Raw genomic sequence first — 16,433 nt, 5'->3', positions numbered from 1 at the left:
ACTCCAGTCCAACTCTACAATCTAAGACTTTGACCAGTCTTACCCTCTATTTATCCTAAGCGTCGAGCCAACATTCAACCATGTCAGCCAAAGACTGAGGCGCCTGGCAGATGACCAGCATTAACATTACTATTAAAGAAGACCTTTTCCAGTTGTGATTTACCTGCAAGTGATGCCAGAATTATCCAGTCTGGCGTCAAGGGAGTCTACCTGCCATGATATGACTTTAACATCGCCTCAAAACAGACTGCACATCAGCAGTGCGTTGCTTTCTACGTTGTCAGGTGAACTGATATTGATACACTCTCAGATATTATTTCACAGATGGTTTGGATTTTTCGACATCTGAGTCTCGGCAACGGTTGTGTCGTCAGAGCATTAACGCTGCAAAATAGTGGTCAAAATGTGATTACTGTGTGGAGGCCGGGGTGATGATAGCATGTCAGAACACAAGATAATCTCACGGTAAACTCTTTCCAACCGTGTGAGCCAAGAAAACAATCACAGATCTTGGCCCAGGTGCTCCTCTCTGTATTTCTGTGAAAATAAGCTGTGAAAGAAACTCAGCCTGTTTCCTCTTAATTTTTTTGAAGCTCACATTTTTTTACACTAATTGGTGACATCCTCAAAGCTGTTTGTTAATCCGCAGAGTTGGAAAAAAAAAGTGAGAAAGCATCAGGGGCGTATTCACACTGTCGTCCCTAAAGACATCTGCGTACAGTCACCACATGTAGAACCTTTATCTAAGACACCAGAAGCTTTGCTGTCCAAAACATTCACATCACCTTCCCTCTATCGGAATACTTTATCATCTGTTACTCAGGCCTGTCACATCTCATCCGCTGTAGTTCCTCTGAACATCTCCACACTTATCAGCACCAGAGCATCAACATGCTGCTTTTTTGTCCTCTAGAGTTTCAGCAATATGTCAATTTAAGTATCTGCTTTTTTCTGCTTGCATTTATTAAAGTGATGAATGTGTTTGAAATGTACTCCAAAACATCCCCATCCCTCTTTGCTCTGGTCGTCTGGTTCAATTTGAGCCACTTTCACCCTCTCTTCAGGGACTTTTTCTGCTGTTTAATCAGCAGCATTGAAAGCAGACAAAATCCAGCTGGGCATGAACCTGCGTTTATGGAAGAAATCAAAGTGTTTGCTGTGGGGCATTGTTTTTGTTTTGCTTGGTTATTCGAACATAACCTTTCATTTATCCCAAAGAACACATTAATGACATATTCACATTGACAGTGGAAGTTTATCTTCTCGAATCTCTCATTCTTCTCTGATGTACTACGGACACCAAGTGCCAACTTTTCCACTGAAAATGGACGATTCCTTTAAAAAAATGTATTTCTGTGAAAAAGCAACTGTCTGGTGGCAGTCTTTCAAGGTAAATCACTGTGGACTCAGGTGACAAAGGTGGCTAAAATAGTATCACCTCTAAGCATCTACAGTTACATCAAACAAGTCCAATACTTCCTCCCACTCCCCAGTTCAGTTGGTTGTCCATTGTCTTCAACAAAAGAACTTGACACTTTGAATTGGAGCCTGTGATGGATCGCTTTTGAGGTCAGAAGCCTTTACCGGTATACTGGTTTCATCCCAGCCCAGCCGAGCTTCCAGGCTTGAATAGATAGTTCCAACTTGTGTGAAGACTAAAGCATTATTAGGCGTAGAGTCATAGAGCAATTGTGGGAAAGATGGTTTTGATGACTGGCTGCTTGTGTGTGTGTGTTTTTTTTTTTTTTTACACTGATAAGATGTCTTTTTTTGTGTGTGCTTGATTTACATGCACTGTGGTTTGTATTTGTGCATCATATTTTCCATTTCATGGGATTAATTCACTGAGAAGATGATTCGATTTGGATGTTTCTGTTTGACGATTGCAGCAAAACTCAAAAAGAGCACGTAGCACAAAATATACATACACAGGCAAGGCAATAAAAGGCATATGTTTACAAGACGTTTAAAAACTGATAATATCACAAAAATGAGTTATCTCCAGGCAGAACTCATGTCCCTGTACTAAATGCATTATTCTTCCAGAATCATAGGCTTTATCTACCTGGAACTGAAAGAGTTCATTGTACCTCCACATGTATTATCTAACCAACATGAATATAACTTATCCTGATACAAGGCTCTAAGAATCAAACAAAGGAGTCTCTATAATATATCACTAACTTTATCACCATTGGCATTCCTTGCATCATGAGGGATGCCTTTCCCACAGAGGGAAAACAATGGTTATCAGATATTCTAAGTTATTCGGGAATGCTGGTTAAATTGACCCTGAACCGCCTCCTGCTTATTTACATTTCACATTAGTCAGGACATCATTTCAATGACAAACTCAATACCACTTACAAGTGGACATAATGAGGCGTTTTGCTTTTAAGACGGGCTCAGTGTGGATATTAAAGGGTTTACATTTTTACGCACGCAGGTAACAATTTCCTCCAAACTTCACTTCAAATTCATTTTTTGTGATTAATGAAAATGTTTCACGTTACCTACAAACTCTCTTTAGAGCAGCCTAACCCTGACTTTTTTTTTCTTCTTTCCATTTCCTATACGAACCCAACCGCCTCGCAGTAAAAAGGGTCAAGCGACCAGTTAAAATACACAGTGTATAATTTTATAGCTCTCTCCCAACGGGGCTCCTGGTGCCGGTGTCGAGACGACAATGCGCAAGCAGCAGTGCCGCACACAGATCAGTTTCATTCTTTGTCAGTGGTGAATAGGGGCGGAGGAAGCAAACTCATTAGAATCCTATAAAAAGAAAGTATCCGAGATCATAAAACACCCGGCTGCAGGACTAAGTGCTCACTCACAGCCAGACAGAGACAGAGTGGAAACCTCTTGTCAAGTTTCTTTCTGACCCTCAGAGCATCAGCATTTTAACAGATTCACTTCTTCATTGTTTCCCTCCTACACTGGGCTCTCTGTGCTTTTCAGATAACTGTGTCGATGGCAGTCATTCTTCTGAATATCTGATTTTCAGGAACAAAAACTTCACCTCATCACTAGTCTCTGTATTGCAGTCGGGCAAGCGTGACGCATGGACAGTGTCAGGGCGCACACTTCTTATTGAGAAACTTCACTTTTGCGGCACAGAGTTAGGTTTAAACAAGTGATTGAGATTTTTTTTCTTCTTTTTTTCTTTTTTGGGGGCATTTCAGTATTTTTATTTATTTAATTTTTTTAATCAAGGATGCTCGTCCTAACTTGGAATAGATGCTGTGTTGTGATGTTTCTCGTCGCTACACTGAAGACGGGGACATCCCAGGTATCAGAGACGCGCCCAAAGGCGAACTCCATCAAGCCAGCTCTGTTGGGAGAGACACCTACACCCGCTACAAATCGCTCCACCACAGTCCACAGCGGGATCACCAAGAAATATAACGTCCTTGTGCAGGTAATTTTTAAATTATTCAATTATGTAAGGATTCATAAATGGATATAGCAGCCTCGCATTTACGCATAGCCTAAAAATGGGTATGCGGTGGAATAATTTATTATTATAATACTGATTCCAAATGTAATGTTAACTTATTCTAATAATGACAGGAAAGAAGAAGCTCATTTAAATGAAATGAGTGAGCCGTCAATGCAGATAAGTGTGCGTAATTGTGCGGTACGTCTCCAAAACTGTGCCTACGGAGTATCTTGAGGTGTACAAGTAAAATAGCCCTATGCCTTAAAAAGAGTTCACTCACGTGTGAATCGTTATTGGAAATTGCAGGGATTGGACCCCTCATAAACCCTAATTGCCTTTCAGACCTGACGCCACAGTCAGGGTGCTGCGCGCACTTCCACAGTAAATCATTAATGCCAGAAATGTGAGAAAAAGTTAACACTTGAGGTAATTTTCTGTCTGGGTCTTAGTGTCATTAAAGTGGTCCAGACGCTTGCTGGGATTATGAGATTCTAACTGTGGGGCCTCTGAAGGATACTCTTACCAACCACTTAATACCCACTCAAAGAGTTATCAATTCCTGCTGTTTCAACAAAGTGCCATATTACTGTAGTTTGACAGCAAACGTGGGATCAAAAAAAAAAAAAAAAAGATAAAAAAAAATTGGCAGGTTTCATTCTGGCGAACATAAAAAGTTGTGAACATTATGAGTGATTTTTTATCAAGTGAGGAATTAGAGCTGTACATTTATGGCTTGGCCTGGAAAGTTCTCAGTATATTCTACCAAATAATTTCTTATAGGAGGATATTTTAGGTCATGTTTTGTTCATGTTATAAGGACGGTTTGGATATCATTGTGGAAAAGAAACATGAAAAACATCAAACTGACAAAAGCCAACAGGCTGAAAATGTTGCTCTGCTGTAAAAGGTCACCACTACAGTTTCATTAAACATCTAATTATGACTCTGATTACGTTGAACTCTGCTGCTGCTGACGCCTCACAGTATCTTTTTGAGCAGCAGATGGCACTGCCACATCTCCATCACTTCCCCCCACAACATCCAGAGTCTGTACATCAGCTGAGCAGCTGAACATTCTTGTCCTCAAGCAGTTTTTTTTTGGCCTGATGGTCTCACCCTCTCGATTTAACACTATCTTATATTTACATTTGGTTTGTTCAACCGCTGTAATATCACTTACAGTAGTGATAGTGTTGGATATCAGCGGAGAAGCGTAGTGCTGAGAGCAGCTCTCTGACATCCAGCTCAGACAGAAGAAATTATGGAAAAGCCACTTTCTCTCCTCTGTGGAGTGTGGAGATCCAACCTCAAGCAACCCTGCCAGACCTCAATTTGAACGCCTGCTTACATCTTTGCCATTGCAATAATCTGGAGCGGTTTGGAAGAGTGGACTGAGGGGAAACAATATGTGTGCGCAGAGACCACCATACTGTTACCAAAGTAAAATGTGATGGTGCAGGGTGTCGTGTGTCCAAATGAAGATTGCTAATATCATTTATGGCAGGACGGGGGTATATAAATACACATAAATGTAAATGTGTGTGTGTGTGTGTGTGTGTTCTGGCTGCCAGGAGGTTTTCCAGAGTTGTAAAGTAACAGCCACAGCTCAGCCTTGGCCAGATATGCAGCTGAATGCTGGCAAGAAAACTGCACTGACCTTCTGCATCTCATCATACAGTGGTCATTTATGAGCAAAATAAATCAAAGATAACAAGTCTGCTCTCTTCATGAGGCTGTAATGGCAAAGCGTAGTATATATTTTATTTAAGGAGTGATCACAGGGAGGATACAGCTGCAATTACTCTACCTTAGATTTTTTAATTATGATAAATGCCTTGAAATAAGCTCCACAAACCAGCACATTACTGAGTAATTTTCTTTCTAAAGTGGTTCACAGTAGGCACCCCAAAATATTTTCATCTGCGTCTGCATTTGTGAAGTGAATTACTGCTGATTAAGGCTTGGGTGTGAGTTTGGAAAATGGGAATGCATCAACTCTTCTCTTCTCCTCTGGCATATGCATAATGGGAAACCTGCAGTGCCGATATCATACGAGCAGATTTACGGTCAAGCGCTGCTGAGTTTGTTACAAATGTTTAAGGAATAGCTGGCAGGGCTTCACACCTCTGGAGAATTCACAGTGGTGTTTCATGGTGAGAACGATTGTGAGCTCGCCAGTTATGTGAGTGAGACTCTCAATATAATTCACCACCATTGGCTATTTTCTTTGAAAACTCCATAATAGACACATTTTACATGGTGTGAGGCAGCTCTTTGGGGGCCTGAACTTCCACAGTTAAAGCAAATTCAGAAAATTACAAGAAATTTCCCCAGTAATTGCCCTCATTGGCTTCATTTCAAATGTAGCAAATTATCGAGGGGGAGAGAGTCCAGCCACCCTGTGGAGACGAGCCTCTTCAACAGGAAACTAGAGTGTAATTTGGTGTTTTATCCATCAGATTAGAAACGCTGCTCAAAGCTTTTGGTTATAGGAAACATTTGACAGCTTAATGTGCTTTTATTTCCTGAAGCTGCTGACAACAGTTGGCGATAAGAGTTACATTAATCACACACAAAACCAGGGTCAGGTTTTGGCTGTCCTTTGGCCTTGTGTCGAGGCAAACTTGCTGAGTGTTTTCCCGTTGTCTCACCCTTTTCACATCAGCCTGACTCGAGTAAAACCGACAAAACCAAAATGTACGCCTCTCAGACCTTGACAGCCGGTGCTCGTGGGTGGCACTGTTGGCTCCTTGGACGGGAACCAACAGAAATGGATAGCACGGGCAGGCAGTGCTCACCACTGTAACCTCTGATCCCACAAGGGAACCGACAGCGTGGCGGCATTCATGCAGTACGTGTCTGTAAAACATCAGCCGCCGGTCGGTCAGCCTTAACTAGTTGCTTTATTTAATTCAAGACAGAGATTACTTTAACAAGCGATCTCCGAGGGCTCGGCCTATAAAAGTAGAGCCACGTCCCTTTCTCTCTCTCAGCCCTGCCCCACCCCCACTTTAACCTAAAATGACTGTTTAGGGATCCTAATGAGCTGAGAAAAAGAGAGAAAAGTCAGGGAGAGGTGTGAGCGCTTGTTAGTGCTCGGCTCAGTTTGTGCGTCTCTCTCCCGTCCTGTGGCCTTTCCAGCATGTGGGTCCCTTGGGCGCTGTGAGGGCCCTGCACTGGAGTCATTAGGGGCCTCCAGTGGAAACCTCCTTTACTGTAATTGGACCTGTTAATGAGAGAGAGGAGACCCGCGCACCTCTCATTCCACAGGATTACACCTTTTAGAGCAGCACACCTCCTAGATTACCATCAAGAGCTTTCCCCCCTTTCCTTTGATAGTCTTTGAAGAGAGCAGTCATGTATGCTGACAGTGTGCCTCTCTTCGTGTCCGATGAATAAGATCAACTCAGAATGTATACTTAACTTAAGGAGGGTCTAGTTTTTGGAGACATTGGATTCTAGCACTCAAAGGGACATGCCCATAAACACATGTGTTTTGAGTGATGAAAGACGCCAGGCTGTGTTTGAAGAAATGGTTGTACGAGTGACTTGTGCGCAGCCATCCCTATGTTATCTGATACCGGCTGTCTGTGCTTTCAGGGCATATGAAGTTTGTTTATTCAGTGACATCGTTTATTTGACTCTGTAAGGCCCCTGCCACTCATTAACACCATTCACAGTTTCACGTTACGAGGCTTGATCTCTGAAGGTCAAGTGCAATCACGACACGGAGCTCAGCAAGTGTGGATGAGTACTACGAGTGTGTGAAGAAGTCCTTTCTGATGGATCTTTGTGCTTTCGTCTCAGATTAAAACAATGGAAGTACAGCTTGTGCTCAGGCAGTCAGTGAATTGGAGGGTCAAGTCAATGGAAGGGTTCAAAAAGAACGTTAATAACACTCATCCCCCATCTCCATCCCAGTATTTTTCATACCGTCCCTACATTTTATACCCTCACACTCAAACTAAGCAAATAGTACATATGTTATTTTTATGCATTGCACTTCCATCGAATTATATCAGCACTTTGGAATGACTCTACAGAGGTAAATAAGGGATCCAAAGACCAGGGGGGAGGGTTCAAAGACCTGTATATCCTGCAGTAAATCCCTTGTAGATTGTTGCTCCCGCACATTTAAGGTTCCTCTTCAAAGCCACAGTGCTTTAACCAGCACGAGAGCAGCACGAGACAGGGCCGGGGGCTTCCCTTATGGCTCTGTCTGTCTCTTGTTTATCGTCTTACCAGCATACCAAGAGAGGCTGCGGAGTACACAATTTTCAACCCACTTCCTGCGTAGGATCCAAGTCTGTGCTTTTATGTGTGAAGACTATCTAGGGAAAAATAAGGGAGCAGCAAGAAAAAAAGATGTGAGATGAATGAGATGCATCCAAATGAAGCACCGTGTCTCAGAAGTTGCGAATGAGGCGTTTTAAAACATGACAAGATAAGGCAAGATTATCAGCCGTGATTTGGGGGTCAGACTTGTATCATTGGGTTTCAAAGGGCTGTCTTGCGGTCTGAGCTGTGATGGAAGAGGTGAGCCCCGTTCTTCTTTTTCTTCCACCCTCCCTCCCACCAACCCCAGCACCATATGCACTATGCACTGTAATCGATCCAAGCCTGCTGGCCAGAAAGACAGATAGGAATCAGAGCAGGTAGTATGAAGCACTACCGCACGTGGCCGGGCCCATTTGTCTTCATATTTAGATAACAGCACATTTTTCAAGTCAGGGAAAAAACTCCCAGTGCACTTTCTTGAACTTCTCCTCAGACCATATTTCCAGCATATTTCCCTCCTCAGCTGTGATTATATCAATTGTCTATGACGATGTACACAAAACGATGTTGACACAAAAACAGAAAACCGAGGCTGAGAGATGAGGTTGAAAGTTCATTCTTATCCTTGGAACTAGTAGTTTTGAAATAGTAGTTTGCCAAATAAAAGCTTCACATAAATCTTAATGGTCTTTCTCTGTGGAGCAAACTCAGCTGAGGAAGACCATCAGACAAGCTCCGGAAAGCCTATTACATGGACTGTGGGTTTGATTTTCTTGTCTAAACTTAGATGAGTTCGATACTGCTCAAATGTCTTTATGTTAAAAAAACAAAGTCCAAAACTACACCAACCACAGCTCCTCCAAAAAGTTACATTTGTATACAAGAAGAACAGAAATTTAACAATGGACATACGTGGGTTTTAGAGGGAGGGAGCTACATGTTGTAATAATTTCTTGGACTCTTGTAGCATTGAAGTGAAAAGGCTGTGGGCTAGGTTGTGGTAGCTTCACACTCAAAGGAGCTTTTATGTTTAACTGTCAAGACACGCCAAGACACACAAGTTACACTAACTCTCTCTGAAACTTCAGTCTTGTTATGGATTAAACCATTTCTTTATGCTAAGATAGGCTAATTGACTAGGCGTGCTCCATATTCTCAAACATGAGAGTGGTTTCTCGTCTAACACTTTATAAGAAAGACAAAACCTGAAAGTATTCCTGTACATTTTTTGTTGTTTTTTTGTGTGTGAATAAAATAGGACGTCAGATTTTAGGGGCTTTTAAGTTAGAGGGAAAGCTTAAATAAGGAACAGTCATATTTCTGGCTCCTACTCTTCACATAACACAACGCATCATCAGGGTTATTTTCTCAAATTTTTTAGTGAGTCCCTTCAGAACGATATTTTACATCTGTTGAGTAAACTGGCAAGTAAACTGCTCTTACTGGTGGAGTGTCCTTTTATGACGAGGACAGCTCATAACACAGTAGTAATTAAGAAATATTTAGCTACAATCCATTAAACCTCAGGCCTTTGTTACTTTCATCAACACATTAAGCATCTGTATTATGGGAATCTGTCATAATGATTAATGAGCATCCAGTTTAATATTCCTGCTCATTTTTCTATGTCTGTATCATTGCCTCCATGTGTTTCAAGCCTGAGAAAGTCAGCATGGCATCCATCCAACAAGTCCAATCTTGTTCACTTTCTGAAGCACAGGCACATCAAGTAACAGCTTCTAATGTGCTGAAATACTGATATTGTTGAGAGTTGATTTCAACATGTGGTGTACAGTCATGTTTGCCTGATCTTATGGGCATGGCAGCCCCTCTTAGCTGACCTTTATACCCCAAATGGAGTTTGCTATTTATTGTGGCTATAATGATTTTACTCTGATTTAAAACTCGTCCTTGTTCATTCTCATGTTTATTGTTCCATGTTTGTCAGTGGTAAGCCACACTAAATCAGATCTGTCAGTGCTGTGCCAGCTAAATGTGGTTGTGGTGCCGGTGGTGGTGTGCCAGCCAAACATGTTGTTCTAATGTCAGCGTACACTGGACAGGATTTACAAAGTCAGATCACATATCCTGTTAAATTTTACTGATCTGCATAGTTGAATAGGTGTTGGGTTGTGCAAACACACTCAGTCCATCCACTGTAATGGAAATCAAGCCTGGAATCAAACTGAATGCCTCAGAATAAAATAAAGATGTGTTGCAATTGTGGAAACAGTGGCCTGACCTTCTTTGTGTCATGAGCCAGAGAATTGATGTTTCTCCGCAGCTGTTCAAAATGTCCTCCTCGCTTGATGAGTTCAGTTTGAATGTGTGACATTATTCCATTTGTCTGAGGAGGTCATTTGATTTGTGGTACATTTCATGTCAAACTCCTTTGCTCGTGCTCCAAGTCTAACAGAGACAGGATTTGCATGTGTAAGGAATTATATCAAGACAGTGGTTCCAGTAAAACTTCCCATTGGTGCGCTGGAAAAAGAGAGCTTAGCTTTAATTGTACTTGCTGCTGTGGACAGTGGATGATATGTTTGTTAAGGTGGAAGTTTTTCTAGCGTGGTGCACTTATTGAAAAGGCAAAAGGCAAAAGCAAAAACAATGCCAAATTGACTATAAAGGAGTATGATTAGCTTCAGTAATTACCCCTTCAATTATGTCTGTACACTCGTTAAGCCTCTGAACACTCTGAGAGAAACTGAAGTGGTTTTTCTTGGTTTGGAAATTCTAATAGCTCTATTGTCTGGGACCTGAAAAAATGACCACACCAGTGAGAGACATGTTAATCCCTACAACATGTTGTCCACTGAAATTGGGTGCAGAGGGACCACAGTCTGTAGTCAGTTCCCCCAAAACAAACAACCAACATATTTTACCACTTACCCCCAATAGTATCTAGCCATGCAGAGAGTTTTGGATTTATTTGCAGAGGCTTTAGATCTCTGCATGTTGCCGAGACTTCTGCCACCACCTCAATACAGTGAGGGCAAATGGCATTTGGTTTTGATGTCCCAAACATCAAAAAATACATTTGTAAAACTTTCTTTACAGTTGTAGTTCTGTTAGCAATGAGTAACCAGCCAGGAAATCTTTGCTTAAATACAAAGTGACTCTTACAATAACCAGAACATAGGGTTCCCTCGGCACAGGATCTAACAATTCCCTTCTCAAATAGTGACATTTATTTATATAAATCTCTGTAGCACTGATGCACATTAAGAACACACAAATACAAGATAAACAGTTTATGACTAGACATGCCTGGATTGACTGCTTCCTTGGCAATTCTGTTATTTGTAAAACGTGAAATTTTCTAACATGACAAATTGCATTTAAGTTGGGCTTTAGTTGAGTTTTCCTCAGGTCCTGGTTTTGGTCCACCTCAAAATCTTGTGCAGCAGTTCAACACAGCAATGCTTTCTGATTTTCCGGTCTCCGAAGACCCCTAACCTGAACAAAAAAAGGGTTTTATATTGCTACAGTTAAAAAGCATTTTACAGTGCATAGAATGGAATTAGAAGGAATGCAGTTATTGTTTTAAGTCTGAGTAAGTCTGAGGGGTTTACTCAGCTGTGACCAACAAAATCCAGTATGTTCCCTTCCCTCCCCTTTATGGACATAGCTGGAGACCTTGTTCAGGAGATACAGAGTAACCACCAACAAATTTATGTCCCAAGGTGATGACACACATGGTTAATCACCCCAAGAAGATCCAGTGTGTGAATAAAAGGGGACTGTTTCATAACATTAGATGTTGAACACTATATGTCAGGATCAATGTGACTATTGGAGGGATGTGTCCTCAAGCCAACCCATGACATGAAGAAACGCCAACCTTGCACCTACTACATGATCCACATAGTCAAATGTATGGAAAGACTTGATTTAGTCAATATCACTGAAATGATGCACTTTAACCACCATAGATATATTAAGATAAACCCAGTTAATACTGTTTTTTACAGACTGAGTAAATGCATCTTTTTCCTCAGCAGGTGTATCCATGCAGCAATGATAAGGAGTGCAGCGTGGGAAGCTACTGCCACAGCCCTCAACAGGCGCCTTCACGCTGCCTCACCTGCCGCAGGAGGAAGAAGCGCTGCCATCGAGATGCCATGTGCTGTCCTGGGAATCGCTGCAGTAACTGTGAGTACCTGACACGCAAGCACAATTTCAGTGCATGTCAGCTTCACTTATTCTATGACTGCAGGGTACGAGTCATAAATTTAATTTCTTGTCTTATGCAGATATCCTGGAAAAAAACAACTTGTTCCAAGTCACTGAACAAACAGTACCACAGTATCTAGCCCAAAGACTTAGTGAAGGAGCCAGTACATTTAAATAATGTTGAACACATGCTTTCAGACTATAGCTGGACTGTATTTAATTGATGCCCAGAGGTTAGGAATCAGTGGTCATGATTTAGGTGTTGTTTCATCAATAAATAGTGTGAACAGCATGAATGTGTGTTAATGCAAAAGCTGAATTTATTGTTTGTTTTTAATTAACATTCACAGCTGCAGTTAGTACTCCAGAAAAGTTGCAAACACTAACATGTGCTATTAACATATTGATCTGATATTGTAACTAGCCAAGTTTACCATTAGTTTAAATGATCTGTTATGTTCTTTTTTGGCAAAGTAAGCAGAGTTGGTTTTGTGTTTAAACCCTTCTATATTTCTCTCTGCAGATATTTGTGTCCCTATCTCTGAGAGCGTGCTCTCACCTCACCTCTCAGCTTTAGATGAGCCTAACAAACTCTCCACCAAAGACCACAACTGGAGGAAGAGTGGGAAGGCACATGCTAAGCATTCCCTTAAAGGTAAGATTGGATCTCTGATGTTATGTTTAAAACATGTTCGCTGGAAACGATGCCATCTCTGGCATCTCGTCACTGTTGTTGTTGCCTTTTCTGCTGCTGCGCTCGCTCAATCTGGTCTGGGTGGCTTAATCTTTCTGTTGTTCACTGTCTACATGTCCTACAGAGTTCATGGGCGACGCCAGTCCGCAAACTATGTTGATAATTACCCCTCTGCTCATATGTCACTGTCTGTAAGCCCAAAGCACAGCATGGGGAGCCTAGAGGAAACCACAATGCCCCTGCTGTTTCTGCACCTACATAAAGCCATACAAACACTTTCATTGACAGCACACATTGTATGATATACAAGTGAAAACCGCAGAATGCAGGTTTGGCATGATTATATATATAATAGCTCTCTGAGCCCCCTGCTTAGTGTTCCTGTCACCGTATTTAAGTTAACGTAAAGGCCTATCCATAAAGCAATACATTTAATGAGACTAAAATTACTCAACTCTAAATGCACCCTAAAGACAGCAGGCTGCAAGGCTAAAAATCAATGTGAAAATAGCAGAACCACTCAAAGTTGCCATAAATAAATAAGTCCATTTACCCTTTATTTGTGCTTGACTCCCTCTCTCTCCTTAAACATTATTACATCATAATGGCCTTATGCAAGTCGCTGCTTGAGAAAAATCCACCGAGAAAATCAGGCAGTCCATCACGCTGATGGGTGAAACTTCATATTGAAATAACTAATCAGCAAGGTGTGACTCTGTTTTAAATGGTGGAGCAGCTTTTGGCAAGAGGTGATACACATTTAAAAGAAATTATTATATGTACTAATTATGAATTTATAATGCTAACCTCCTGCCAACTATCAGACCTAGACCAGATGGGACAATATGGTTAATATACAGAATAAGCAACTTGTTGATTTATGTTGAGGGCTCCATACATTTCTTTGGTCTTTGACACGGCCACACATAATGCAGTCTGAACTGAAACATGAAGAAAGGGTTGCATGAACTTATCCGTATGGAAAACATAACAGCTTAATGAACAATAATGATACATTTCCTTTGCTTTACTTAAGTGGAGCACTATAACTCCAAGATGCTGGTTGGTTTATAATTTCATGCAGGTCTTTTATGTCTCTGATGAAGCATTTGTTTCTGTTTTTCTAGGCAGACATATGCCAACTTGATGCATTGTTAAGAGATGTATTGTCTGCTCCACTGATCTTGTCTACCTCTGTTAGGGCACGAGGGCGACCCTTGCCTGCGTTCGTCTGATTGCTCGGAGGGCTACTGCTGTGCCCGCCATTTCTGGACCAAAATCTGCAAGCCGGTGCTGAGGCAGGGAGAGGTGTGCACCAAGCAGAGGAAGAAAGGCTCTCACGGCTTGGAAATCTTCCAGCGCTGTGACTGTGCCAAGGGCCTTTCCTGCAAGGTGTGGAAAGACGCCACCTCCTCATCCAAGTCCAGGCTTCACATGTGCCAGAAGATCTGAAGTGGAGGCAGCTGCTGTCGGCGTAGAGGCCTCTGTCTCCATCTGCCAGGGAAAGTTTTTTAAAGGATGGGTTGTGGCTGTATTGAAAGGAGTAAAAGACAGAGACTAACAAGAGACAGAACAGACTGTGTGGGTTCAAGCTCGCTATTCGGCAAGCGGAGAGCGACCGGGATTGCTTTAATGTTTGCTGTGAGTGGTCCATCCCTGCACCCACACACAAGCACGCACCCTCACATACACAAGCACACACACACACCTCATGGGTTTGTGAGATTAATGAGCTCATGGTGTGCTTGCTCACAAATACAACAAACTCTTTTACACATTCTCACGACATTCAGGGAGCCACAAAGTTAGCCAGTAGATGCTGTGATAGGTGTGGACCTTTTCTAGATGGAGGCAACAGACGTAGCATGTCTTTCATCAGGCTTCAACTTATAATAATAAGACAGATAGACTATATAGAGACAAGCCATATTTTTATTGTACAGTACAGTCTTTACCAAACTCCAAAGTCAAATATCAGATTTGTGATATCATGTGTTTCATTACAGCATCTGAATGTTGCCATGATGTGTTGTCTGTGTTGTCAAATTCCAGTATCTCCCTCTTCATGTAACTACAATCAGTAACAATGTCCAGACTCACCAAATACCAGTCATATCATATGAGGAACTAATTGTATACACTGTTTACTCCAGAGCTTGACTTGTGTACTGTAACAGCATCCTGAGACTTCAACGTGACGCATAATACTCTTAAACCAAAGAATGCAAGAACATTTACATCAGAGTGATGAGTTTCATCTGGGACATTAGCTCCTCGCCCGGGTTTTTAGCCACAAGAAGAGAGATAAAGTAGTGTGTCCGTTGTGGAAACCTCGTTTGATCTGTCAGATACAGCTGCAGTCTATTGTGATACAAATGTGTGGGTTAAAACAGTTTGCACTGAGGTAGTGCTCTGCTGCAGACTTAGTGGTTCCGATACCAGACCGAGAATGGTTCTGCTTTTCCAATCACATGAACAGGATTCAAGGATACGATGGAAGTGCAATTTTTTCCGTTTACAAAGCCAGTAGGAACTGAGACGTGAGAAGATTGATTAAAGTTCCAAAAATGCTCCATTACCTGATGTTTTCAAAGAGGATCACAGTTTGAATCAATGTTTGCCCTGTTTAGTTTCCTGTTTTTATACAACTGCATACTTTCTTCTCGTGGAATACTGTGCAGTTACGTTGTGCCGGAGGAGAAGCAATGCTTTTTATTTTTTCAGTTTCAGTTCACAGCTTCTTTAAACAACCACTTGTTACTTACATAGTCAATATAATATCACATTTGACTCTTTTTGCTTTAATGTTTTTAGAGCATCAACTACACATATTTTGTAACCATTTAAAATATCAATAAGCTCTTATATTGTAAATAGATTGGAAACAATGAAAATGTATTTAAGAATCAATGTATATCATGTACATATAATAAAAATATGAATCTTAAACGTTACAGCAAAATGATCTAGGTGAGAAGAGTACTGAGGGATGAAATAGGACGAGCACAGTTGGACAGATTCGAATTAGGCAAAAGGGGGGAAAGGCATAGATAGCTTTGGCTGATGTTGCAGACTGGATTCCAAAAGGAGAGACGAGTACATTCATTTCCAAAATAGTCTGTGTAAATGGTGTGTAAATGGTGTCAAGATTTATATCCCACTAAATATTGTTTGTGTTAATACTTTGCATTGATTTGTTTTGTGTATTTACAATGTTGAATGAATAAAAAAATGTATTTTGTATCACTGGTTACACAAGACTGGTTATTACTTCCTGCATGCTATGTTATGTTGTGTTTACAATAATGTACAATGGGAAGTAAAACCAAGGTACATTCTTGCATTATGTTATCATTTAGGATAATAAAATAAATTTGCTCAACAAGCTGCAAGATTAAAACGAATCAAACTTGGTTTCAGATCTTTGAGGTGCCCTGTGAGATCTTTCTCGTGAACAAACAAAGTTATGTTTGTGGTCAGTGTTAACAGAGATCTCAAAAGTGAAAATACAAATGAGATCATGAGCTACCATGTCAGCTGACCATGTAAAATAAGCTAAAATGATCATAACTTAACAAAGTGTTTTGGAGACGCCCTGATGCATTAAATCCTGAAACAGTTTGAGGGTCACTAAAACCACCGACCAGCACGGTCTGCATTTAGGACTTTTTCATGAGTACAAATAAGACTCCATCTAAGAGCCATTATAGGCTGATGCTTTGCAGATGTGATCTATAGACAATATGCTTTCCTATGCTCCTCTTATGGTAGAAATATTCAGGATATGTTTAGATAGGCTAGGTTAGGTAGAGACAACCTATTGCATGTAAGAACACGATTAAATTT

General features: G+C 41.1%; 1 protein-coding gene across 2 annotated transcripts; it reads left to right on the top strand.

Moving 5' to 3' along the window:
* Positions 1-2,819: 2,819 nt before the first annotated feature.
* Positions 2,820-15,799, top strand: dkk2 (dickkopf WNT signaling pathway inhibitor 2). 2 transcript variants are annotated; one of them, XM_010741305.3, is made up of 4 exons: positions 2,820-3,418; positions 11,722-11,872; positions 12,417-12,548; positions 13,789-15,799. In XM_010741305.3, exons 1-4 carry the CDS (start codon positions 3,215-3,217, stop codon positions 14,037-14,039), a joined length of 738 nt encoding a protein of 245 aa, XP_010739607.1. In that variant the 5' UTR covers positions 2,820-3,214; the 3' UTR covers positions 14,040-15,799. The 2 variants fall into 2 exon arrangements, with proteins under 2 accessions (XP_010739607.1, XP_019110845.1); XM_019255300.2 differs by having other exon boundaries at positions 11,719-11,872.
* The last annotated feature ends 634 nt before the right edge of the window (positions 15,800-16,433 follow it).

Source organism: Larimichthys crocea, chromosome X (assembly GCF_000972845.2).
Source record: "Larimichthys crocea isolate SSNF chromosome X, L_crocea_2.0, whole genome shotgun sequence".
NCBI lineage: Eukaryota > Metazoa > Chordata > Actinopteri > Sciaenidae > Larimichthys > Larimichthys crocea.
This window is presented reverse-complemented; position numbering and strand designations above follow the sequence as displayed.